This window comes from Lissotriton vulgaris, chromosome 10 (genome assembly GCF_964263255.1).
Source record: "Lissotriton vulgaris chromosome 10, aLisVul1.2, whole genome shotgun sequence".
Taxonomy (NCBI): Eukaryota; Metazoa; Chordata; class Amphibia; order Caudata; family Salamandridae; genus Lissotriton; species Lissotriton vulgaris.
In genome coordinates this window covers 540,690,222-540,717,652 of record NC_141698.1, presented here as the reverse complement: position 1 = coordinate 540,717,652, position 27,431 = coordinate 540,690,222, and the positions used below count along the sequence as shown (strand labels likewise).

The 27,431-nt window shown below is 43.8% G+C and overlaps 1 protein-coding gene across 2 annotated transcripts in view; it reads right to left on the bottom strand.

The window, feature by feature from the left end:
• The window catches only part of CLCN7 (Cl-/H+ antiporter 7), a 353,427-nt gene extending 328,839 nt beyond the window's left edge, over positions 1–24,588 (bottom strand). The window contains exon 1 of one of the 2 annotated variants that reach the window (XM_086941381.1): positions 24,265–24,588. In XM_086941381.1, the coding sequence (XP_086797507.1) occupies positions 24,265–24,435 (171 nt within the window). In that variant the 5' untranslated portion in view covers positions 24,436–24,588. The remainder of the gene's footprint in view (positions 1–24,264) is intronic. The other variant, XM_086941382.1, reaches the window with a different exon arrangement.
• Positions 24,589–27,431: the final 2,843 nt, after the last annotated feature.

The following is a 27,431-nucleotide window of genomic DNA, read 5'->3' as shown; positions in this document are numbered from 1 at the left end:
TGCATTCCTCACCATTAAGATTCACTTCTTTCCCATCCTTCAGACATCTGTATGTGTATGGTAATGACCATGCCTCATGTAGGAATGCATTGCCTAGTGGTTCATATCGTCCTATAGCAATATACCGCATACAGTTAGTAAATTTATATAAAGGAAATGGTAATGTAATTAAACCATGAATAAGCCACGTGGCAGTAGTGGTTTCAGCAACAGAAAAAGGCAAGGATTCTAGCTTCTCAATATGTAACATAGAAAATGATGCATCACGCATTGAAAGCATGCGTTGTTTTTCAGTAAGATTAAAAGGGGCGAAAAGGGATGAAACGTTCAATGAGGTCCAGGGAACTCGACCAGCCTTAATAGTCTGTAGAGTCCAGGCAAACTGCATTACAGAACGCAATTGATTTTGACCATGGTATAACGTGGACACTTCATCATGTACAATATCAACAACAGAAGAAACAATATTATCCAATGTGTAAATTCTGGAAGAAAGCATGTTAATACTGTTATCGACCACTGCAAGCACCTTTTCCAAATTTGCTTGATCAATAGCTCTCAGGCGTTTAGCTGCCTCAACTTGTGAAAATTTCCAAATCTCATTGTATATAGCATAAAGAAAGCGTTTAGATCTACCCCTAGCTGGGCCTTTTATAAAATCATTTAGATCAATATTTTCATTCAACTGGGACAGATGCAGCTTAACTGCAGCCAAAGTGGAATGTTGTAACCAGTTCTGACACAATTTGCCTACTGAATAAGTAGTAACAGTGTGATCCGTTTCAAACCTGGGATCCGGCCTGATGTGTGTAAAACCTTCAGACAAACCCAAAAACCTACGTTGGCAAGCATCAGTGCTTCTTTGCCACAAAAGCCACCCCTCCGGATCAAAAAGGGAAATATTAAAGGAGGAATTCTGCAAAAGTGCTTGTATCCCATTGATGGATATTGTAGTGAAATTACTCCAACCTGAATATTCTTCTAAGTCAGGGATAGTAGGGGTATTTAATTTTTTAGATGTAGCCAATCCAAAACACGTTGTTTGAGAAACAGTTGAATTTAAAAACAACATGTGATTCGGGATGAGACATGCACGATGCAAAGCCTCAGTGCCTTGTACCTGCCAAACTTTGGTACCCCAAACCGATTTAAGGTCAATAGCATCCTTCCATAACTCATAGCCATCCACAGATAACCTATCTAAAAAGGACTTTGAATACAGCAATTTTGTATCTGTAAGTCTAACTTTGGGTATGAATTTCTGGTTCACTTTAAAATAAAACGATTCAGGATTTGATTGATTAAAATCTGTAAAATAAGAGTATTTTCCCAGAAATGTACTTGAGCTCCCCTGTAAGGGAGTAGGGCAATGTTCCCACTGAGTGTAATTCACAGGAACCCTCCTGGAACTTGTCTTGTGTAAGAAATGATTCCCATAATGTTGATAACAAAACAAATCACCATAATTGACAGAATCTAAGTACAAATCCTCAGCATCAAAGGCCGCATAATATTTCAAATCAGAGAACAATGCTTCTACAGCCTGAAGATCCCAGTCATCAGAACAAACATTTTGCTTAATCACATCTCCCATGTTTACTCTAAGCACATTAGGAACATTAATAACTTCTGTGGGGCCATGTATCTGAAACCTAACCGCATCCCACACAATCCCATCAAGGACTGGCCAAGCAGTAATCTGTACTGAATGTAAGTCTCTCTTTAGTCTGTGTACTGAATGTGAGGAGGACAGAGGGGCCAATGTTCCATTAAGGTACCGAATTCCTGTTCTTTCTATCACATAATGGCCATCGATCAAGCGGAAAAAATAAAACACAAAACCAATTGACATAAAAAGATAAAATGAAAATAGTATCAGCCAAACGTATGTCCAAGGTGGAATTAGAAAATGTTTTTTAAACAACGTGGCATATTTTGCAATAGTCGATGGTTTCTTTGAAAGTTCCGAATCAGAGTCAAAAGAGAATCTGGACTGGTTAGCCAAACGGGCATGTAGGTCGGACATAGATAAATCAGCAGGATCTGCATAGGTCAGCTCATCAATGTTAGCAAGAAGAATAGTATTTAATAAAGGACTGGATAAAGCAGGCATCTCGAGGGACACCTCCTGATCTGTACCAGATGTAATAGCCAGCACAGAGTTCCTCACCATGGAAGGACAGGATGCAGCCGGTGTCATGCTATGAAGAATCGGCCACCCTGTGTGTCTTGACATTGTCAATAGAAATAAATCTGTTTTCTTTACGACCTGGAAGTGGTGGTAAAATGACTGTTCTTGTGCCCTTCACTCCAAGGACTCGAACCGGGGGTCGATATGAGGGACCAAACTCTTTCTTGTTATCGATCTTCTCTCGAACCAGTTCTCCAACTTGGGGTAGCCAGCCAACTACCGGGATCTGCAACGCATCATCCGATGTGGAGGGCAAGTGTTCCTTTGCAAGACTGTCTCTGGTCTTTTGTAGATCCTGTAAAACATTGCAATGTTCATCTACGTCAAAGGCCGCGGCCTGGGCCTGGCAGTCTGCACCATCAAGGTCAGGGACGTACATCTTGATACCAAAGAGCATTTCGTATGGGGTCCGCCCACCCAGAGACCTTCTAGGGAGATTATTAAGCGCACGCTGCACGCCATAGAGGTGGGTCAGCCAGTTTCTACCAGTGCCTATAACACGGGCTGTCAAAGATTGCTTTAAGTCGCGGTTCATTCTTTCTACTACAGAATTGCCCTCAGGCCTGTAGGGGCTTGAAAACTTCACCTGTACTCCCAACGAAACCATAGCATCCTTATACGCCTTAGAGGAGAAAGCCGGACCCTGGTCCGAATGGAAAGTACCACAAGCAAAGATTCCCACAAAGACACGCAAATCCTTAATGACAGTTCGCGAATCAGCGCTTCGATGCGGCCATACCCATACAAAGCGTGTGCATGAGTCAACTGCTACTAAGATGTATTTATACGCAGTATCAGAAAAAAAAAGGACCGCAGTGATCCAAATAAACACATCCAAGTGGTTTATTAGAGATGTACAACTGTGTCCGAGGCGGACGCGCAGCAGTAGAAGGCTTAATCTGCTGACAAATGTCACACATAAGGACATAATCGCGCGTCTGTTTGTACAGTCCCCGCCACCAGAACCTCTGTTGTAGCTGAGATACAGTGGCTGAGACGCCCGCATGCGCAGACGCCACACCTTCATGAGCCGCTGTAATCAGAGAAGCTCTGCGATCCGAGTTGGGAACTAAACGCTCTCCAACTTCAGGAATTTTCACATAAGGAACCTTATCGGGACTTAAGTGGTATGTGTATTTCGAAGGGAACCCCGCAGGATATTTACCTCCCTTCGCCGTGGCAGCAACAGCCGCCAAGATGTCATCATCTATTTTGCTTTTGGACCTCGTGACTGCCGCAACTAAGTATTTAGATACCGCTGACTTCGCTGCTTCATCAGCAAGCGAGTTGCCAACAGCGTGGACCCCCACGCGCTGGTGACCGAGAGTATGAATCACAAACACGAGCGGCAGTTTCTCTTTAAGTTCCGCCACTCGGACCCAGATCATTTTATGTTTTATTGTGCTACCCTTGGAATCACGAAAATCATTCTGAATCCAAAAGAACAAGTTCTCATTGTAAGACTGGACACAGTAGTAAGAATCACTTACGATTAAAGTCGTCACACAAGGATCAGCGTACTCCAATGCAAGCATAAGAGCACGAAGCTCTGCCAACTGTGCGGTGCAGTCCCCTAGCGTTTGCGTGTGCACAACACTGGACTTGAACTCATCGTTCACCATGGCACCGACCACAATGGCGCAAGCGGAAACGTAGGCGTGTTTAGAGCCATGCGCAACCTGCGCCGAACCATCCGTGTAAATGATACAATGGAAATCCTCCAACGGCCGCATTGCTAAAGGAGCAGGATGAACAAATTCATACTGTAAATACTCCTGCGACCGTAAAGCGGCGTCAAAAATAAACGTGACATCCTGAGATGTCAAGGATGTAGCCCACTGAATCCACCGAGGGTGCAAAGCTTTAGAATTAGGCACACTGGCTTTCGTGACCGCCTCCAAGGCTGGACACGGGGTGACAACCAACATGCGCTTTCCCTGCGACAGGGCACGTTCCTTAAGAATTGCCATCTGCACAGCCGTTAAAACTTTCTCCACAGTGGAAAAACGCAGTTCAGCCGAAGTGTACAAGTGTGACTTGTAAGCAATAGGTACAGTATCCCCTTCATTAAAAGTCAGGTACGTGAAACCCACCGTCCCAGGGATAATTCTCATCACCAGGTTGGTCTGGTTATCACGAGTCTGTAAGTAGTCAGAAGCTAGCATATCAGCCTGCAAGGACTGCAGAATGGCTGAATGCTCAGGCAGCCAGCATGATTTGGAAAAAGATGGTTGTACCAAGGCATATAAAGGCCTGATACGCTGGGCATATTCCGGAATGTATGTCCTCCCGAAATTCAAAAAACCCAGCAAAGACTGTAATTTTTTCAGCGTTGTCGGAGAGCGCAACTGCGCGCACTTCTCCAGGAACTGAGGAGCCAATCCCTTTCCTTCATGGTTAAGTTCATAACCTAGAAACAACACTGTGTACTCCGCAATGTGCGATTTTGCAAAGTTAAACTTGAAACCCATGTCTGCAAAGTTACAAATTATGCTGTTTACTCGACACAGATGCACCCAAAGCTCGTCGTCTGTGAGATAAATATCATCCACATATGAACATGCAACTGGATCGAAACTCTCTAAAAGAGAGACTATGCGGGCGGAAAACACTCCAGGACTATTTTTATATCCCATTGGGAGTCGATTAAACTTTTTTTGTACGCCGCCGCACGTAAAACTGGTCCATTGGGAACTTAGACCATCTAATCTATGTGCATAAAAACCATTGTAAATGTCGAGCGTGGTTTATGAACCGTTTACGCTCAAGACTATTCACTAGGGCAGAGCCGTGAGTATTCTGTACTGCACAGTTACGGCAATGCGAGTTCAAATGCCGGTAATCCAAAACCAGACGATACGATCCGTCCGGCTTGTTGACAGTAAAAAGGGGATTATGCATCGGTGACACACACGTTTCAATTACACCTTGATATTCCAATTGTTCAAGGATAGCCGCGACCGAAGCTTTAGCTTCACGCCGTATGGGGTACTGGGGTTGTGGCTGCGGCTGTGACCGTAACGGAATCTCATGGCTAGGGGACAATTTATCCCAGCCACACTGATTCCGGTACACAGCCGGCGCAAGCGCCAGAGCCCACTCTTCTGCAAAATGCAGCGCTTCCACTCTCGGCACAGTGTGCGCGAAACTGGGGAGGATTACCTCCTCCCCTCGCGGAGCTGCGAGAACAAAAGGTGGGGGCCAGTCAGCCTCCGAAAGCAAAATGTCATACGTATCCGAAAGATTCTCCCAAAACACCCCTTTTACAGTTCGCTGCATGTCACCTTCAATTAACAGGACAATTTCAAAAAGTCTTTCAGGGGGAGCAACATGTGTATCAGCTGTTTCAATTACAATAAAAGTCTCAGTCGCTGTCACCTTCAACAGTGGACGGAGGGCCTCTCTCACTATGGTAATCTCCGCCGCGCTGTCCAGCAAGGTCAGAGCCCACGTCAGATTCCGAAGCCGCGTTCTCACTATCTGGGGCATATCGATGCGCCGTCAAGGCAGCGACTTTCTTCTTGGCAAACTGCGGTCTCATTGGCGTAGAGTCGTCCCGCTGATCCCCTTCACTTCGTGTGCGGGGCTGGCCACGTCCTTGCTGGCCACCCCTGCCCCTGCCGCCCCCTCCACCACCGGTTGACGGAGCCGATGAGTCCTGAAAGGAACGAGGAGAGCGTTGGTCAGATGCCTGATATCTCTCAGGCGATTTAATCGTAGCGCGATCGCGCAATTCATAAACTCGCTCTGACTGCGCAGGTTGTGAAGGCGCCGGACTCGAAACCTGTGTCTGTTGTTGTTGTTGCTTACCCTGATTCTGCTTTTTAGGCCAATTTTGTTTCTTGGACTTGGGCTGTCCACCTGTTTCCGAAGACTGTCCCTGGGGCTGCTTCTTTTCTTTTTCAAGAAAAACCTTTGCACCCTTAGAATTGCGGCCAACCGTTTTATAAGCCGCCACAATAATTTTTGCCAGCTGACGGGGTTTCTCGGCATCGGGAATTAATGCCAGACCATTGGCCACCTGAAAGTTCACAGCATCCCCTTTTACATTGGCAAGGATAATACCGCAAACTGTCTCAAATGAACCGTTCAGGCGCATACCCAACTCAACCGCCGACTCAGGTCCGTGATCATCTTGAACACGCTTGAGGATCGCAGACAGGTTCGACACTGTCGGTGTGCCAAAGCACCTCGAGTAAACCGCTGCAAAAGTCTTACCCCATGTTTCACAGTCAGCAAGTTCAGGGGCTAAATCCTTCGGTAAACTAAGCGTAAGAATCCGGTGTTTTTCACCCGGAGTCGTATTAGGAAACACAGCCTCCAGCTGGTCGAATTTCTCGGCAAGCCAGTAAGGAAAATCATCCTTATTTTCTGGCTTTCTGCCCATTACGGAATTCACCATGACAGGACTGATTTTCAAACCAGCCTGTTCCGCTCGAAGCTGCGCACCTGCGGGGGCTGCGCCATGTATATTACGACCAATGTAATGAACAAGCGCTCTAATCACGTCAACCGCGACATCATGCAGACGCCGCAAATCACCCACATTACAAGTGGCGCGATTAGGATGAGGAGTAAATCCGCCCAAGGCGGGCCAGGCTGTGCCCGGAATGGACAACAGACCTAACCTCGGAGCCGTTAAAGAGTGGGGTAGGACGCCACCAAACCAAACTCCGTGCTGCCAAGCATCGATAGGTACTTCCAGTGCCCTATACGGAGCATAAGCCGCCGGTACAGCCGAGGCAGTGTATGAATGGTAGACGCCCGAATTAGCGTTTACTTCCGGAAACGTCACCCAGGAATAAAACAATTCGTACGGGTACGCGTGTTCCGCACTCACCACTAGAACCACAGCCAAACCTTCCGCCGGGACATTATATGCCCGCAAGTGGTCGCGAACCGCGACGCGGCTATGCTGCGCTATGTCCACGGCCATGGTAGCACCGGAAGTGAAAAAAAGACAAAGAACACTTTGTAGCACTACTGGGTAGCAATTCAAAGAAACCGTTAAAAGTAGAATTCAAGCTTGAAAAGACCTATTTCAAAAATAGGTAGGTTTTTCCGACACCACCGTTTACCGGAAACGGGAATGAAGGTGTTAAGGTTTGAATGATATACTACTCGAGTGTCATGAAATACGGCCAACCAATCCGTTGGGCGCCATGTAGCAGGGTTTCCGTTCTCCCACAGAACTGTGCATAGAGATCTAGAACCTCAGTGAGTTAGGATGATCCAAAACTCATCTCAGTGTCAGAAATCTCCTTACCTAGCTAGCTACAGTGTCTCATGGATCATTATGGAATGAACCATGTCTTAGACAAACCAGAACATGATCTTTAGAATACCTCAGGAATCGTGGAACACATGAACACTCTTTCGTTATATAATCATTTCAAACCAAAACTGGGAGTCAAAGAACACAAGTGCAAGTTTGAAATATTTATTATTCAATGCAAAGTTCTCAAACGCAGTATCTTGTATAATACCAAAATGCAGATTATAAAAATCAGAGTCAGCAGCATAGTCACTAATCCATAGTAAGCAAAAGGTGCTAGCATGTTATAATGCAAAACCTATAGAAATCGATATCACCTATATTTCGCGCACCCTATCTAGTATATTATTTTATATCTAAGAAGGTCTCATTCGGGCTTTAGCAGGGCGGCCCCATACCTCTCAATGTCAGTAGGAGCAGTTCACATCAACAGCTACCAGCTCTCTCCATGCGCAGCACCAAGTGTCCACGTTCATTCCGTGTAACTCTATCTTAAACCCGCGTAGAGCCCAAAATGTTGGCATCAACATTATTTGTGTTATGTCTAATGTGGTGCGAGGATCAGGCCTCTCAGCAACCTTGTGTTAGGTTAATCTTAGAGTGTGCAGCTCTCAGTGTGCAGACAGTTGTACCAAGTGTACCAGGCAAAGCTGATAGCATAGAAATAACATATTATTCTCAAATAAACCACCTCACCGCTTCTAGGGTGAAAGCTACAACAACAAGTATGTGTCGTGTGCAAAACTGAAGCCGAAGGCAAACCGGCTGTTTAAACATGTAATACACTCATGCTAACTTAACGCAATATATGTAATGAAGTATCCATATGACAGTAGTGGGTCTAGACCCTTGATTCTTTCAATTTGTCCATTCGGGAAAACTTAGGTCTAAATGGTTTCTCATGTTTTTCCCAGGTACCAACCCCTTCCAACACCCGCCCTCTCACTACCACTGTCCTGAGGAAGACCCCAGCGTAAGGGACTTACTTGCCTACAATCTTATAATGGTCGAAACGTCAAAATCAGATACATTAGCCAGTTACAACAACAGCGGTGAATCACTGTGTTGTATGTTATTTGATCATGGCTATTGGAATTATGGATACTGTATGAATAAGCTGGCTTATTTTTGAGCTGACATGTTTTGTAAATAATTTACTGTATGAATCTCACTTCGGTTCATTCACTACCTCTTCCTCGCCCTAATTACAAACATCCCCACCTTCCCTTTCCCCTCCTGGGGCACTGCTTTTAAACATTGTGTCAATAATTGTATGAATAGTTTTATGTCCAGTGTGATTAAATAACACTGAACACTAAGCCATACACTTCTTTCTTTATTCCTTTTGTTAAACATGGTTTGTTTTTATGTATATGAAACTATCCACTGGGACCACTGTTCCTATGTACTGTCGGTCTCCCAGATGGCTACGCTTTGGGACACCCTTAAATCTATCCTGAGCGGCAAATTTCTAGCTATGGTGGCCAAATAAAACACTTCCCATAGAGCTAAACAATGGGAACTGGAAGCAAGGGTGGGAGACCTCGAGAATCAGCATATGGCCCAAAGCTCATGGAAACTTGGTGGCAACCTATGCTAGCATGCCACCAACTGAAGGCACTAGATTAGAATCCACAGAATATCCACGGCTCCGCACCAAACATACACACTACGATGGGTGGTGAAAGGACAGGGCATGCAAGCTGTTTGCCTGCAAGCTCCGAGCCAAGCAACAGAGGGAGGGCATTGTCCAGATTACTACACACATGGGGACTACAAAATATAATCTTTAGGGTGGATTGTGGAAGCTTTCCGACACTTCTACACATAACTGTACACCTCCAAGCCACAGCCTGCTGGGAACATACAGACCTACCTGGGCCTACTGCACAACAGTCAGAAACACTGGATAACGACATTACTGTGACCGAAGTTATATCTAGCATCTCTTTCCTCTGAGTGAGGAAGGTTATTGGCCCAGATGGGTTCAGAGCAGCATTTTATAAACTCTTTAGCCCACAGCTAGCCCAGTTTCTGACTAGGGTCAATAATGCATTTGCAAAAACCGTATCATCACTCCAACCATGCACACAGCTGCCACCATGGTCAGTGACAAGCCAGGAAAAGACATTTCATCTATAGAAACTAAGAAGGCTTTTGAAAGGGTTCACTGGCCATTCCTGCAAGAGGTTCTCTGTAGAACTGGAGTGGAGCCAAGATTTCGGAAATGTGTAACAGGAGGTTATACCTAGCCAAAAGCTAGGGAGAGGATCAACAGGGTAACGCCATGGCCTATCAAGGTACAGCGTGGGATGTGTCAGGGTTGCCCCCATCCCCTCTCTTTTTCACCCTCTATATGGAGCTCCCTGCAGAGACTATTCACTGCAACACCCAGATCATGGGGCTGACCTTTGGCAAAACGGAATACAAAATAGCCCTATATGCTGATGACGTCCTCCCGATGCTTACTAACCCAAAGGCCTCACTCCTCACCCTTTTGAGAGAACTGGAAGCCTTTGGATTAGTGTCCCGATTTAAGGTGAATGCATGTAAACCCCAAATATTGGGGATCGGGTTGTCTGGGGTGATCAGAGACCCATACCCTTTCTCCTGGCCACAACGGTATGTCACATACCTAGGCAAATAACTCTACTCTACACCAAAGCGCACAGCAGAACAGAGCAGAACTATTGGGATCTCCTCCAAACAGTCCCCTGATATCTGCAGAACTGGCAGATGGGGAGCCTCTCCTACAATGGTTGCATGGCAGCAATTAAGTTGATCCTCTAACCCGAAAATACTGTACATGATGCAGGCCCTCCTCTGCAGCCACCCAAGGGAACAATACCTGCCCTACAGAAAATAAAGAAGAACTTTATCTAGAAAGGGAGGAGGGCACCGACTCTCAGGTGACACAAATATGCTTCACTAAAGGTAGGAGGGCTAGGGATACCTTGACTTAAGTATTAATATGTAGCCACCCAACTTATATATATATTGTTGAATAGCACCACATAGCCTCCGAGAAACATTGGAGTTTCATGGACCAGTCCATAGCCGGCATACATGTTTGGTAACTACCAGGGCTACCTTAGAAACACAGACCATGAGTAGTTTTAGCTCCAGGATTACATGGTCCCCTATGGCAGCTTGGGATGCTGTGGCCCTACCCCTAGTCTTGACCAGTCTGCCTTATACAATGAACCAGATCATTGGCAGGCCGGAGTTTGCACCAGCCAATGATTTTTGATTGTGATGGGATTCAGACATTTCGACAAATATGAAAGGGCTAGGGTCTGCTGGAGATGGAACAAATCTGTTACCTACAGATCCACCACTAGGTCACCCAACCAGATACATGGAAACTCACCTCACGCCAGATGACTGCTTTCGAGAAAAAGCTGCTTACTAAAACAGATACACACCTGGTCTTTGACCCATCTAAACTCCTCCAGAAGGCAGTCTCATGCCACGTACAGCAGCGCAAAAGAGAATGGAGGGGGGGAATCTTCTGCTGCATATGCACAACAGCATTCAGCATCGCAGGCAGGGAGACCATGCTTAAGATCGCTCAATATTGGTATTACACCCCAGCCCAAGTACACTCATGGTCCCCAGGCATATCCCCAAATCGCTGGAGGGGATGCAGCGCACCGGGCACGTTTGTCAATCTCTTATGGCGCTGCCCCAAAATCAAACCCTATTGGGTTTCCAGCATAGATAGCATTAATGAAATATTCCACACAGACATGCCTCCATTTCCTGTATACACTATCCTAGGCTTACCTAAAACCTGCATGTTTCATCTTCGCTCATATAAAGGGAAGGCAACAGCCCTGGCGCTCTGCGCAGCTCAACAGACTATTCTCACTCACTGGGACAAATAGCCCCCCAGAGTATGGAGCTTGGCTCCACTGTCTCTGATATTTGCAAGGGATGGAAAAGATGTCTGCTACGCCAGAGGCGAGGGAATCCTGGGGTCCATCCATAACGTTTCTAGCCAGAATATAGGGAGCTCACATGCCCCAAATATCTTTGAGTATTGTGGCTCGTCCCACCGGTTTCCACCCCTTATTTCTTAAAGCCTTACTTAGCATATAGCTGTTCCTAGGGGGCCTAGTGGTGCTACTCCCGGTTGGTTTTGCAAATAAGAGACTCAAAAGATATCAATGAGTAACTTGAGAGTGGCTGGGTGGGTGGAGAGGGTTTGGGACGGGGGGGGGTTGAATGGAGGGGGGTGGGAGCTGCCCTTTTGGGATGACAGGTTAGTGGTACAGATTCACTTTTATGCTTTCGCCAATGGTTCCTCCGGCCTTTAGGTGTAGTTGGTATATTCTGTAAATAAATAAACAGGGTTATACCATAAAATGTGCACCCAAGTCTAACTCAGGCTTAGACCACAAATTGCTGGACAGATTCATTTAGGGTCATCCAGGCAGGAGATAACATGGCAGGAGAGAACACGGAAGGAGATCAGGCATGTAGTGTCACAAGAAAGCCGATTCCAGGATCACATTACAACCCTGTATACAAGACTTAATAAAAAAGTATTTTCTATTCTAAATAGAAAACAGTGGGCTAGGCACTGACCTCAATATGTCAACTGTTTGATTGTGGAATCCTGAACTTGTGAGCCCCACACTATCTTTCTGAGAGACCTGTGACCGCTCTCCCTTGCTACCCTGACACTGAAGTGCAGAAATGGTTGTATTTGGCCCACTTTGCACAGCCACAGTATAATAGCCAGTGGTAAATGACTTCAATCACTATGGTTAAGATCAAGTAGCCACTGCTGCCCTATGGCCCTCCCACCCACAGGATCTGTCAGAAGGGCTGGGATGTACTGGTTGATGAGGAAGAGGAGATGTGGTACAACAAAATAGCAGGTATGGAAAGAGAGAAAGGTGGAACAGAAATGGTAAGGTAGAAAGTTGGGAGAAGTGAAGAGTGAGGTAGAAGGAGGTAGAGTGGTGACGCCAAGTAGTGAGAGACACAATAGAGTAATTTCTACAGGGCTTGTTTCTGAGATGAAGGGAGGAAGTTGCTCCATAATGCCTAGCATGACGCACAAAGCAAAAAGATGGTTATGGGGACGCCGTGGCATCCAGATATGAAAAGGTTGGAGGCTCAGGCAATAATCATGGTGGACAGAAGCGCACAACCATTACGCAGTTTGTTGGATTCCAAGGGCAGGATTTCATTTCTATGCTGATGACAAGTATTAATTCACTGTGTGACAACTTTGCTACAGATTACAAGGCCCAGGTACTCCAACAACAAGTGATTCTGAATTGAATACACAATAGTTGATTCCTTTTGAACTCTGATAATCATGCTGATGGAGGCTCACATACACTAGTTAACAAAATTCCATCGGTCTCACTGTGCTGGATCTTTCTCTCTCATAAAGAAAACATCTGTGGGTGATTCTGGTGCTCCTGACTCACACCTTTAGTGTCCTATGATAGGGAGACACACAATTTATAGTGTCACGGGGATTTTTACAGTCCCTGCCTAGTGGAAGTCTAGGAGTCTGCTGGTTTTTGTAGAAGCGAATGCCTACTAGCCCCTCTTCTAAATTTTTGTCCAGTGTCCCATGGCAAATAGGAACCTCCATGTATATTTATTTTCTTCAGAATGTAAATGTTTGCAAACGTGTGAAAGGTTTTGCAGTGGTGAGGTAAACATTGGTTGGAGTGCAATTACTATTGGGGCACCTGTTTTATGGTTACCTTTCACTCATTGACAATATCTTTATAATTGCACAATTTTTTTTTGCAAGACCGAGGATGGTTGCTGCCTGCATAGCACTAAGAAAGTGGACCAGCATTTATAAGGAGCCAAAACCGAGGGTATGCAAATGGCACATGCAACGACAAAAATACCTTAAAATGGCCAGAGGGGGGACATATGGAGTTTTTTGTCTACTTTTAAGTTGAGGAAGGCAATCTTATTTTGAAGATCAGGTGGCTAGTCGTCCCAACATTTGAACTCTATATCTTGAGAGGAACTGCCAGCCAGCCCTTATTCAAAGATCTCCTTGGTTTGTTGAGAGTATGCTGCCGATTCCTGGTCTTCCATTGAGCAGGTTACCAAACATATGATATATATCAAAGTTATAGCTCTAAACTTCACATGCTTGGTAACCGGAAGCCAAGGCATTCTTCGCAGGCTTGGGCTAATGTTGTCAAGGCAGCAGGGTCCTGGTACTACTCTAGTTGCATAATAATGAACACAGTTTAGTGAGTCGGTCATTCCCCAGTGGTGTCCTGGTGCTAAGTACATTGGGAGCCTGTAAGTGCCAAAGGGTCTTGTTAGGCGTGAACCGAAGATTGAACCACAATAGTACTAATGACAGCTTATGAGTGCCTGAACTGCAGAAAAATTGTCCTCTGAAAGCAGTGGTGCAAATTAGAGAGCTTGATAATGTTGTTTGACCTGACCTTCTAGGCTCCGATATAAGTTAATAAAATACAATACAGTTTTAGTGGCAACTCAGGATCTGGGGTACAAGAAACTAATCACAAAAAAGGAGACGGAGGACAATTATACATAAGATTGGAAAAGGTGGAGTAGGTAAGGCCCTTCATTCTTACATACACACTAAAAGTACAATGTGTAACAGCATTGAAGGTACTTTAGCCGACCCTACACATGTAAGCAGAGGTATTAAACACAAGTCTCCCCTCTTTGGGTCCAGGCCTATGCACAGCTAAGGATAAAGGGTATCAGGGCTGGACTGTGGAGCCAAATAAACCCTGGGAAAAACGCTCTAGCCAGCCCTGCACCCTTTACATCTTTGCAAAATCTCTCTTTCCATCCACTGTCTCTCTCCTCCATCTCTGACCACTTTCTATCTACCTTCCCTCTCCCTCCCCCTCTTTCTCGCTTGAAACTCTGTATACTTGCTGCAGTTTACTTCTGGGAGCTGGGGTGTGCAACAGAGGCACTAGAACAGACCCCCTGCAAAAAAAAAATACGTGGGCATCATCCCGACTGGAGAAATGCCCAGTGGACTCAAAGGCCTGCCTGCCCCTGAATGGTACCCCCATGACTGCACGTAAATAGTATGCTTCACGATCAGCAATCAAACGCACACATCCATGTATTAAATCATAAAAAGCAAAGGTCGGGGGTTAACAGACAGCAGATGCTGATACATTAGACCAGCTCTACTACTAACAAAAAACATGTGTAACACATTACTCTCACGATTGGTCCCCGTAGGGCATCGCTGTCTGCCTGGGAATGTTTGTCTGAATCCGGTGACTTGTAGGCTCAGAAGTTTATAAAGTATCTTTACAAATTGTTGCCAAATCTGACTTGATACAGTTATTTATGTACAGCCCCGTGCTCCAGATACATAAACAACATCGAAGAGGACCAGAGAGTGTGTTCAATATCCTCCACAGTAGCTTGATCTTACGGACCTCCCCTCCCCCCACCACCCACTGTACTTTGCCCACTGCCTGACTGTGTGTAGGCCTGTTTTACGTTTTCAAACCAGGGCGGCCGAGGTGATATGAAATGAAGCATCAATGGGGCGGAGGGTTTGGTCTGATGCGGTTAACCTATTCTCTGTGGGGACTTGAGGATCAAACTGTTTGCCCCAAAAATAGGGCCTCCACCTCATTGGATTTCCAAGAACATGTGCAGAGTAGGAATGGCGAGAAGAATCAGTACCACCTTGTCTTCATTTGTAACCTCCCATGGTGAGTGGCCCTTTTACTTGGCTTGTTACATGGTCTGCGTTATAAGTAGGTGAGAACTATTTTGTTTATTGCTAACTAATGGGGACAATGGAGGCTGCTTTTTGTTGTATTTGCAGTGTGCCAACACAGGATAATAGTGGTCGCTTTCGTATGGAGCGCAATGCCGTTCAAACTTTGAAAATGGCAGCCCCCTACCTCCACAGTACAATGGCAACAATTTTTAAAAAAAATACTTTTAATAAGAACTCGGCATCCGCTTCAGGGGCACTGCGCTTTCTTTTACCTTTTTTTTATATAGACTTGGCATGCAGAGTGCAGCACCCTCGTTAGGGACACCGCGCTCAGTTTAATTTTTTTTTTAAACTTTATTGGGGAGCGGACACCCGCTTCACGGACACTACGCCCAGTTTTTTTGTTTTTTTACTTTAATGGGGAGCGCGGCATCCGCTTAATGGACACTGTGCTCTGCAATACATTAGATCTTGTTTTGTACAAACTTTGACCTATTGGTATTGTAAATGAAAATGCCTTTTAATATTATGAAAGTAATTGCCATTTACAATGCCAATAGCTTAAAATCTCGCAATTGCTAGACCTATTGCATTGTAAATGCTTGTTTTGTTTTATCTCATCAGGGACACGAGTCAAGATAGGAGCCTTGATACTGGTGAATCCTCAGCCTTCAACATTGGCTGACACCAAGGTGAGACTATAACCCTTAAGGCTGAGTGGGGTGGAGAGGCTAGGGAAGTTGAGACATGGCTCCCTAGAACTAGATACCAAGAAGGGGAAACTGTGCCATGGGGGTTGCCAAGCAGAGAATGAGAAATTAAATAATCACATAGAGCTGCATGTGAGGCTTCTTGTTGTGGAGTGTTGCAGCATATACAGACGATTGAAGCACTTTATGGATCACTATTGAAAACCGTTGCATCTGAGGTGGTGACTGCACAAGACCTCCCTCTTAAATGCCAAAACAAGAGATTTTGGGGGGAAGAAAGTAAGGGTCGCTGAAGAGAGGGGAAACCCTCTCCAGAAGCAGCAGCATAGCTTAGAGGTCAAAGCCCCCAGACTAGAACCTAGATTCACCATTTTTGGGGCCCAGGGTTGGTTCTTGCCCACAGGACACACCAGCAGGATTATGGACAGTTGGATGCGGCACAGCAGATGCAGGTAAACATGAGCTCTACATGCAAATGTTACCAAAACCGAAGTGAGAAAGAAAGAGAAGAAGAACAAAGCACCACAAGACTGAGTGGAGAGCTCGAAACACTCAGTAAGAAAGAAGAGAATAAAAACTAGATGTGGGATGTCATCATAGGAGATGTCCCTCGGAATGGCCCCTTGTGCAAGGTGGCCCCATTAGGGGATATCAAGAAGTTGCTTCTGAGCAGAATACAAGAAACAACTGAAGAGGCCTCCTTGGCATAGTGAAAAATAATGGACCCTGTAGGACCTTGAAAAATGGAGTAAACAAACCCGCTGATGCACCCTCCTAGGCCATCGAACTGAGGAGTCCAACTTCAGCGTCTGCAGCCCTTGAAAAGTGCAAACCGCCTAAGCACGTCTTGGCTCAACCCACCTGGGGATCGAGCTGAGAAAAACAGGAGTGATAATAGGGGATGTATGTCACTGAGGGACTCATGTTGGGGGGGCGGGCGGGATCTTGTGAAGTCATATCATGAGCAGAGGAAAAGAGTGTGGGAAATCACATGAAATTGAGAGAGGTCCCTTTTATTGAGGCTATATGTTCAATCTTCCTATTTACCCTACCTGCCCTTTCCAACTTTTACACCACCCCTTACCTGCAAATAAACCCAATCACTTCATTTTCTCTCTCCACCCTCTCCTCACCACAACCTTGGATTGCACACCCACATAGAGCATCCCTTCTCTAATATTCATTGGGGTCCACTCCATTTATTTTGCTTTCATTTTATCCCCTTTCGTAGTTTTACTGAACAAATATTACCATCCCCTTTTATACAATCTTACACATTTGTTACTCTCCGTCATTGTAACAGACCGGGGCTTTGGAACAAAAACTGTAACAGTCCCTCAATCTGCTTCTCCCGAGGGGCAGAAGACCTGCAAGGGTCATAGATGGCCACATCTATGATCACACCCCCGACACCAGTCTCACATTAGCACGGCCAATTAATTGAGTTTACAAACTGATATGAAACGTTGATATATAGTGTCAATTATAAGAGATATTTAAAAATATATAGACGCTCCTGTCAAACTCCTGTCAACTGGAAAAACAAATATTCTGTTACCTGTGTCACTTCCTTTTTGTAATTTTGCTTCCAGTCACTCGTTTCAAAAAGACAGATGTGGTAAGTTGATACTAGAAATTTTTTTAATTGCACTACTTCCCTTAAATATTTAAGCCGTTTATCATTAAAGTCTATGTACATATAGTGCCTGCGAACAGGTCCTGTGAACCGTCCCAAGTCACAGCTTATTTCAAAATCTCCCAAAGGGCACTCTCACACCCATCTGTTGCACTGCTAAATGGTGAATGATTCTTCACAGGGAACCACCTGCTCCTAGGTTATCCATTTGTTTTCACTGTATACCAATAATTGTACCAATCTTCCCGCATATTTAGTCACTGCGGAGACAGCATGATTGCACTATAATTCTTTATTCAACAGTTTCAAATGCCTTCTGTTGCCCATCCAGGCTTTCAACAGCGGCACGTGAGGTCAATCATACTTCAGAGTGGGCTCATTTCATTAAATGCAGCCAATGCATTTCGAGCCTAATGGCTCTTCGTCAGGAGTTCGCTGAAACAAATGAAAAAGAACAGCTCAACTGACTGCTCAATACCAACTTGCTATATACACAGAAATGCTGCAACTTTCAATGCCTCCACCCTCGTCAACCCACACTTCCTTCCCCAACCTGAACGCTACACAACACTCACGTGCTCAACTCCATGCGAGTCCCCCAGCATGCTCAACCCAACCCAATATAAAAGTTCAACTATAGTGTAAAATAATGTTTAAACTAGTGCAAAAAACTCCACCTCCCCATTCACTAATTATATCCCCTCCAACCGCTATCAATTTTCCCAATGTCACCATTAACTCAAACCCAGATTCCATCCAAACCTGCTGCCCTCTTTTCCAAAAAAAGAAATCTAAACTTCAACTAATCACCTCTTGAACGCCACAACCAGCGTCCTGACCTCCTTTATATGCTTCACTTCGTCTTCCAAATACGTATATCAGTCATTATGATTCACTAACTCATACTAACCTCGTGACCCATTCCTCCTTTGTCTGTCCTTTTGTAAAAAATTACTGATAACTTTAAGTCCCTCAGTGCAATCCCCTAATACCAAAGATGAAACAAACAAAATCAAATCAGCGCCTAGACACCTACGGGTATTTGTTCGCGCATTAAAAATCCATATAACATTACATAGCCAAAGTTAGTGGTAAATTGAGTGATCATTCATTATTGTTGAATATTTTTGTTAGTCTAGCCCAAGTCTTGGCTTTAAAGGAAATTGAAGAATTTCCTTTTTGTTCAATTTGTGATATATTAAGTTAATGAGAGTTAGTTGTAAATGACACAGAAAAATACACACCAACAGAGATTTGTTGCAAGTAAATGTATCTATTCTAGGGGGCATATTTACAAGGGGTTATCGACACCAGATTGCCACTTTTTTTGACGTTCTGGTGGCGATAACCCCTTCACCTTATTTACAAGGCGGTACTAAGCCACTTTATGTGGTTTCACACCGCCTTGTAAATAATGTCCCTATTCATGCAGTACTTAGCGTGAAAGGGGAAGGCATTGCGTGTTGCAGTGAGCGTTCCGCCTCAACACCCATTACTTTTTGACAAGGCCCCCTATTTATAAGGCTGGCAGAAATATGGGGCAGCGCCAAAAATAAGACCGGAGAAAACCTGGTCTTTAACTGGCGCAACGAAGAGTAATTATTCAGTTCTCCACGTTTTTGCTGTTTCTATGTGTGCCGCATTCTGCAGCACACATAGTAAGAGCAAATTGCCAATAGAGATTGTTCATGTGCAGGAAGGCATCTCGTCCTGCATATAAACAATCATTAAATAATGACGAGTTGGAACGTCTATATGTGCTGCATTCTGCAGCACACATAGTAGTTACAAATCGCAATTAGTGATAGTTTATGTGCAGGAAGGGACACTATCCTGCACATGAACAATCATTCCCCGCAACCCAGGCTACCTTGCACTATGGTGCAGGGGTGACTGGGTTGGTGCTGTGCAGCTAAATTTAGCACCAGCGCTAGAGTACACGCAGGGGTGCCCTGTATTATTATAAATATGAGCCATCCCTGAGTTTTCAGAATGTCGGAGTGCAGCATTACCAATTGTGGCGTAACAGCGCTCCGCCATTTTGTTGTAAATATGCCCCTAGCTTTATTAGTAACCTATCCAGGACCAAAATCACTGATCGGCTTTAATCTCGCCTCTCCACCCAATGTGATCATATCATTGTGTTAGATGGCTGTTCTTGTCTTTGCTCGTTGCAAATCAACTGTACTCTGCCCCCATCTCCCAAGTTGAGTATATGCAGTCATATCTCACCCCCACTTGCTGTAGTCCTGTGTGGTATGATTTCAATTCTATCTGGCCCCTTACTCCACTGGCATTAAGCAATATGTAAGGTTAAGCAAGATCTACAGATTGCTATTAGTGCTACCTCACAGTGAGATAAGATTCAATATCTTGACACAGTCTTCAAAATGCAAAGACATGTCTGCCAATAGAGGAACTGAGAAAGAGGAATACGTTAGAAGTGCCAAAACGCTAGCTAATACGGAGGCATGCTCAAAATTTATTTTCTAATATGTCATGCCGTACAGTACACATATACAGCAATGTTCTCTTGACACTCTGATTTCTTTGAAGCACTCCAGCAATCTTACATGCATCACTAACTGTTACGCCACCGTGCCCTGGGTGTCTGGGTAATAAACGTTTTTTCAACTTGCGAAAAGAAGTGAGTCACCTGACAAGAATTGAGTCACATGACAAGAAGTCTCCGATGGCCATTATTCAGAGTCACATTTTCAAAAGACTGGTCATGACATGGTTCCCCTTTCTGTTTCACATCTGATCACAACTTCTGATCCGCTGGAAGATTTAAAGTCACAGATAGTAGTCAAGCATTAAGAAGAAGAGGACGCAGAATGAGAGAACCTACTATCTACACCAGTGTTGTCCAAGGTTAGTGTGGGATGGAGAGAGACGAGCTAGATTTTCAAGAAATTCACATGAAATAAATTCTCATACAATTAACCTAAATGAAATTCATTAACACAGCCAGTGGTAAAACTGGGAATCTATACCCCATTGGGCCAGATTTACAATATATCCACATGGCGTTAGGAGACAAACAAATAGATGTTTTTTTTCTTCAGCTATTGTTTGTTTATTTGTTAGGTACAAGTTCCCATATTTTACGATGCTGGAGAGGATTTGGTGGAGCGTAAAGAGAAGCAAGACAGCTGCAGTTTAAATTAGATCTTTTCTGTTTAGGATATACAGTCATGAACTTTCAAAGGCGGTTACTTCACCTTCAGTCAATCATTACCTCAAAGTGGGTAGTAAGTCTTTAAGGGACACAGTGCAACCTATAAGGCAAATGTTTACTCTAGTAACTGAAATGTGTCTGGAGTCCAAGGAATATGCAGAGATCAGTTCAAGATTTGCTCAGAACAAAAAAAAATACACAACTACTTTATTTACAATAATAATGATTACTTTATACAGCACTCCATGCCACACTTTGGCTTTTTCTAAGCATTGCAAATAGCAAGTGTTCCGGTTATCCTTTTAAATGTACCCAGTTTAATAACTTTGGAAGAATGGATGGTACAGTCTGACTTTCCAGTGTGGGAAGTCCCAACATGATGATCAGAACAGACATCTGGGATGAGTGTTTAACTGTGAGCCATCTTAAGTTTTCAATAGGAAACAATGTCAAATAATAGCACAGATGTGGGCTAAAACACTTGACAGGTTACATTAGGAGAGGACTTCCTTCTGAGCGTAAGAACGCAGCAACTTGAGCTAGAGCATTAGGCAGACAGCTGCAGAATATCTGTAAATAACTAAAAAAAAATCAAATTTAAAAAAAAAAGTGAATCTACACTTGACACCCATGTGTTTCTGGGTCTGGACTGAATGTTAAAAGCTGGTGGTCACTTTGTACCATTATACAAAACGATACTCTCTCGCGTGAGTTTATCAAGAGTTACATCAACTGAGGTATTAATGCCAAATGACAAATGACAAATCTCCCTTTCTCTAACCCAACTACTTTAGTAAGAGAAAGCAAAGCAAGATGCATGCTTATAATGCCTGTAACATCCGCCAATTAATATGCCACTCATACAGACAAACGTGACTACTTGCTGCCACTGCCACCATTCTAAAGGCCGTACCAATGCCTAAACTTGCACGAGTAAAAGTTGACAATTGGACAACCATTCAAGTTTTGTTAATTTCCTGGGAAAGAAAACCAACATTGCCAACTAACACTTAGGCAAATAATAAACAGTATAAAAAATGATACTGACATTTGGATATAAAACTAAGCTAAGAAATAATCAACAAAGCAGGTAAATGAAACGGGAGTAAAAAGCCTACGAATAAGTACATTAACTTGAAAATTGATTTCTATATTATGCTGCTACAACATATGTGAAAGACAGTATACAACGGTCTGTGCAAGATTGTATCCCTCAGGTGTAATGTGCACTTAAGCGTCCAATAAAATTGTTGCCCGTCATGATCAAGCTTCTAAGCCTTCTGACATGCTGACTGGCCCTTCCCATTTTTACCTTCAAATTAGTGAACAAGCCAATGGCAAGTTGTCATAAGCTTTGCTGCACTTTTATCTTTTCAGAATAGATATAATTTAGTGTACTTCATAAGAGTACTCAAGTTGACTTGCAGACACAAAGCAAGTCCTTGTTCACAGTCATGAGTTCGTCAAAAAACCTGGTTTGCTGCAAACATCAGACACTCAACATTCTGTTGCTTTATAAAATGAAATGAAGTGGATAGGACAAACCCTTGATTAAATGGCTAAAAGGCCAGTTTCTAGTGGGGTTTTGGCCAAAATCCAACTTCTAATGGGCGATTAGTTAAAAGCTAGGTTAGTACTTCTACATTAACCCATTCATTATAAGTGTTAACGCTTAAAATCACCCCGACACAAACATGGCTACAAGTTAAAGCAAAAAAATAATAATTTTGAAATGTGCATTTTAGAAAGTGTAATCTTATTGCCATTTGTTGAATTTCGGGCGTTTATGCATTATTAACACAAGTTGTACTGTTTAAAAGGAAAGATTGAAGGAGGGTGTGTGAGAGTGCTATTAGTATATTCAGCAAATTACGAACCTTCCCGAAAACAACCCTACAGCTTTGGGTTCCATTCAAGTACTTGACCGTCCATTGGGTGTTCAGATTAATTCTAAAATGTGTATTTCAGACAACTTTAGTTCTGGAGGTTTCGTAGAGGGCATTTTGCAACACATTTAAAAACAGATGACTACAGGATCTTACTCTAACACAAATTAAACAAACTGAAGGATCTACAAGTCTGGAGGTGGAGAGACCGACTTTTCCTCACAATAACATAACCTTCAGTTTCTATATGCATGCATTCCCTCAGAGCTAACCATCAAGACCCCATAAACAGACGCTTTACACAAGAAAATGTCAAAAGTGGCATATGTGCAACAGAACCAGAAAAGCTTACATACCATAAAACACTGCCACTGGTCTAAAAATAAATATACAACGAAACATTCATGTCACCATTCATCAATTTCATATTCAAACCCCTGTGAAATCGAACAACCTTGTCTTTCTCTGAAACTTCAACCCGAGGCACTACATCTCATCAACATAACTAAGTCCCCATTGGCACACCAATAACATTATCCTTCAACTTAATGACAGTGGTCAAAAGTAACTGGACTGCACAAACTTTCCTTAGACATATCCCCCTGCCTTTAACGAATCTGAAGAATTCCACAATGAGCAATGGTACACATTGCTAAAATCACCACAAACAGCTTTGGCTTTCAACCAACGGCCACCATTCCCCAATGCTATAACCCACCACGAAACTGACCCAGAGTGGGAGAACAGCCTTACCAGTGTCCCTCTCATTCCATCTTACTGAACCAACACCACAGAGATATCAGTGAAATCCAAGATCATTTCCCAACAAAATATGGCCCAGCAAAATCTTCTTATTTTTTAGATAGCTCAATCTGGACCCTGAATCATCTAACAAACCAAATACTCAAAACAGAACAGTTCAGGAACACATAAAACAAGGAACTGCCACACTGATTAATAAGAAAGCAATCCAAACCAAGAACCACAAGATCTTCATTTGCCTTCTTCCGCATTACAAACTCTACAAGAAAATAGTAATTGCCAATTATCAGCCTCCTTTCAATGCTCAAAGGTTTCACAATCATCTACAATAAGGGTGCTATTCTAGGCATTGCGTACTATAAGCCCTCCAGAATATCTGAGACATTGTCCCCAAAGAAACATGAGGCATGACCTTTCCGATTGAACTTTGCGACTCTGACTGTCGTCTGCGCTTCTACTCTGGTTCTCAAGCTCCACAGACCAATTTGTGAGTCGCTCACGCCGACCAGTTTTGCTATTTTGCATTCTAGGGCTTGTGGCCCTGATAACTGGATAAATAGCACCACGGATCCCAGAATGAAAAGAAAAACACATCCAGACTGGGCGAACTTGTCACATGTGGACCTGCCAAACGTGATAGCTCTGTTAGTTTCCTGCTGATAAACACACATGGGTCACTCACTGTCGTGTTATGTACTTTCACGACTACATTCTAAACCCAACATCGTCCCAAATCTCACTACATACTCCCCAAACTCCTTTATATTACAGTTTCTTCATAAACCCAAGACAATTCAGTACATAACTGATAATTTAGCCCACAAGTCTACTTCTATGCATGCCCAGGCCAGGGGCACCAGCACATCATTCAAACAGCTCTCTTCCAACCCGTGTACTCACCTCCCTAGCCCTCCTGTCGCCGCCCGGGCTCCCGTTCAGCAGGGCGGTGCGCTCGCTCTGTTCGTTTTCCTGTGCGGCCTCCGCCTCCCTCCGTAGCTCTTCTCGCCTCCGCCGTTCTTCCTCCGCCTCCCCGCGCCCAGACCAGGACACCTTCTTGGCCACGTTAGCCATGGCAGGCGCCGGGAGAACCGCTGCCGGGACTACGGTCTGGGCTCGTAAGCTGGGTACAGCAGGCTCCGCTGATGAATCTGTCTCGGCGCTGCCGGCAGATCAGCTGCTTCCTGTTTTCCCAGGTGACTTGGTTGGAGAAGTGATCAGCCGACTGACAGCCGCACAGGCTGCTGGGAGTTGGAGTTCGGGCGCATCTTCAAGACAGCTTAAAGTGAGCGTTCCGGGCAGGTACTGCCTCCGTCATCTTGGAACGGGTTCGAATTGTTATCTATACTGTATGTTTATCATTATGTACAGATACTGAAGCGCGAAGGTGGTCCAAGAGCACTTCACATGCGCCAGATTACATTGCGCAAGGTAAACTTCGTTGATGAAGGGATGTTAAGTGATTAAAAAAAAAAATTGTATACGTTTTTATAGAGCGTTACCCGAAAGTGTCAGAGCGCTTCACAATAGGAGCAGTAGCATTACATGAGGAGAAAATTACAAGTGGGCATGTTACAAAAGCAGACGTTACGTTACATGAGGCAAAAGTGACAATTCAAGTTCAATAAACTTTATTCGGTTGTACGAATTGACAACCATAAAAGCATTTACACTACAGTTAAAAAAGAACACATTTATACAATAAAAGTAAAATACAGTTATAATATAAGCGAAAAGACAACAAATATACAACAAGCCTTCAAAGTATTTTGCGGAGTCCATTATAAAAAAGAGGTAATAGCAATTCATATATTAATATTATTAACCTTCCATACTATTTCTAAATTTTACTGCCAGTTTTAAAAAACTACATATATACAAGGTATATTCACAGTTTAGCAGCTGAAGAAAGTGCAGTGCAGGGCGAAATTGTACAAAATTTAGTTTTTTCAGACAGGGTTTTAAATATAGATTCCTCGGTACAGCATAAAAGGGACAGAAAAAAAGAAAGTGTGCCAAGTCTTGCGGAGACTTGTCGTCACAGCCGCAAGCCGGCACACTTGTCCACGATGAGCTCCCCTTGGTACAGCCAACAAGAAATGAAACAAGTTAAACCTGAACCTGATCAATAGAAAACGGTCATAGCTGGACAATTGCCAGGATAGATAGAGTTCCATGAGCAAAGTGCTTTTTACTAATACATGAGTACGAACACTTTCTTTTTTTAGTTCACGTGATTCCCTATCTTGGATTCTAAAATCAATAAAAGCTTTCTTGACCGTTAAAACATCCTGTTTAGTGATCGAATCAGGGAATAAAAAGAGTTCAGGGCGACCTAGATCAACAAAGCACTTATAAAGGTACTTTAACCAGGGAACCTTCATCCTGTTATCCCATGTGAGGGTTTCTCTTAAAATAAGCTGGGTGAGTGGGATGTTTTCATTTAACCAACAGTTCAACCAGCATAACATGGGATTAACAGCAATCTTGTCACTTACGAAGGAGACCCCCAGTTCCTCATGCACAGAGAAGTTAGCCGTACCCCTAGGAAGCCTTAGTACTTGTTTCAAAAAATTATTTTCGACAGTCTGTAGGGGTTCCAGAGGGACATAACCCCAAATTTCGCTGCCATAACACGCTGTGGAAACACTTTTGGCTTTGTAAAGTTGGAGTAAGGCGGCAACTGGACTATTGCCCACTTTCCTAGAAAAGTCCATTATTGCCGCGTTTACCCTAGTGACCTCTCCCTTCTTTTTTACAATCACGGGTCCCCAATTTAATTGACTGTCAAAAAGGACCCCGAGATAGGAAAATGTATGTGTAGTAGGGATACGTACTCCATTTACATTTAAGCGGTTTACTTTTTTATTTCCCTGTCCGACCTTCATTATGTAAGATTTAGAGTTATTAATACTTAACTCTCTTGAGGTCATAAAAGAATGGAAGGAATCTAGTAAGGTTTGAAGTCCATTTGCTGTTCTTGATAGGAGAACTGCGTCGTCCGCATATAAGAGGACTGGCAGCCCCCTACGGCCAATATACGGAAAGTCCGTGTTAGTGCTTAAAAGGTGCTCTTCCAAATCATTAATGTATAAATTAAAAAGGAACGGTGCCAGAATGCAGCCTTGTCGGACACCACGATGCACCCCAAAGTCTTTGGTCACATTTAAATCTTGGGTGAATCTAACATTTGCATTGGTGTCAGAGTGCATGTCATCTAGCAAATCGACTAGGTTAGGATCCACACCCATTTTTCGCATGGCGTCCCAGAGCTTCCCCCGACTCACGCAATCGAAAGCCGAGGAAAGATCCATGAACGCCATATGGATCGTTCCTCTTCGAGCCTTAGTATACTTCGCAATAATGAGGTATAGATTTAAACATTGTGAAATTGTGGAGTGTCCGGGCCTGAATCCATACTGGATTGAAGATATTATGTTGTTTTCTTCTGACCATCTGACCAATCTGTTCAATATTACTCCTCCCACCACTTTAACCACGGAGTTTATTAGAGATATTGGTCGATAGCAGGCAGGGCTACTACGGTCTCCTTTCTTAAAAATAGGCACAATAGTAGATACCCCCCAAGATTTTGGGCATCCACGTAACACGGCAGCATTGAGTACAGCTGTGAGAACTGGTGCCCAGAGTGTTATACATGATTTGAAGAGATCGGGGGGAAGACCGTCAGGTCCTGGGGCCTTGTTGTTCGAAAGGCCTTCTATGCCCTTTATAACCTCATCAATTGTAAAGAACAAGGATTTTTCTCTACTATCTTTTGGGCTGCATTGTACCTGCGAACCGTTGCCTTTGAAAATGGAGCTGAAGTGGTTAATCCACTCTTCTTCTGGAATATTGGTGCCCATACTAGAAATACTGGGGTGATCAAATAAGGGCTTATTAATGATCTCCCAGAACTTTGAGCTGTTTTTTAATGTCTCTGGATCTAGCAAGGACTCCCATACACTATTCTTTACAGCACGTTTACGAATGGTAAGAGACTTCTTGTACTCAGCCCGCAAGACCCTGATGGTCGATGGATCTCTTGGTTTTGTTTTTAGGGCTTTCTT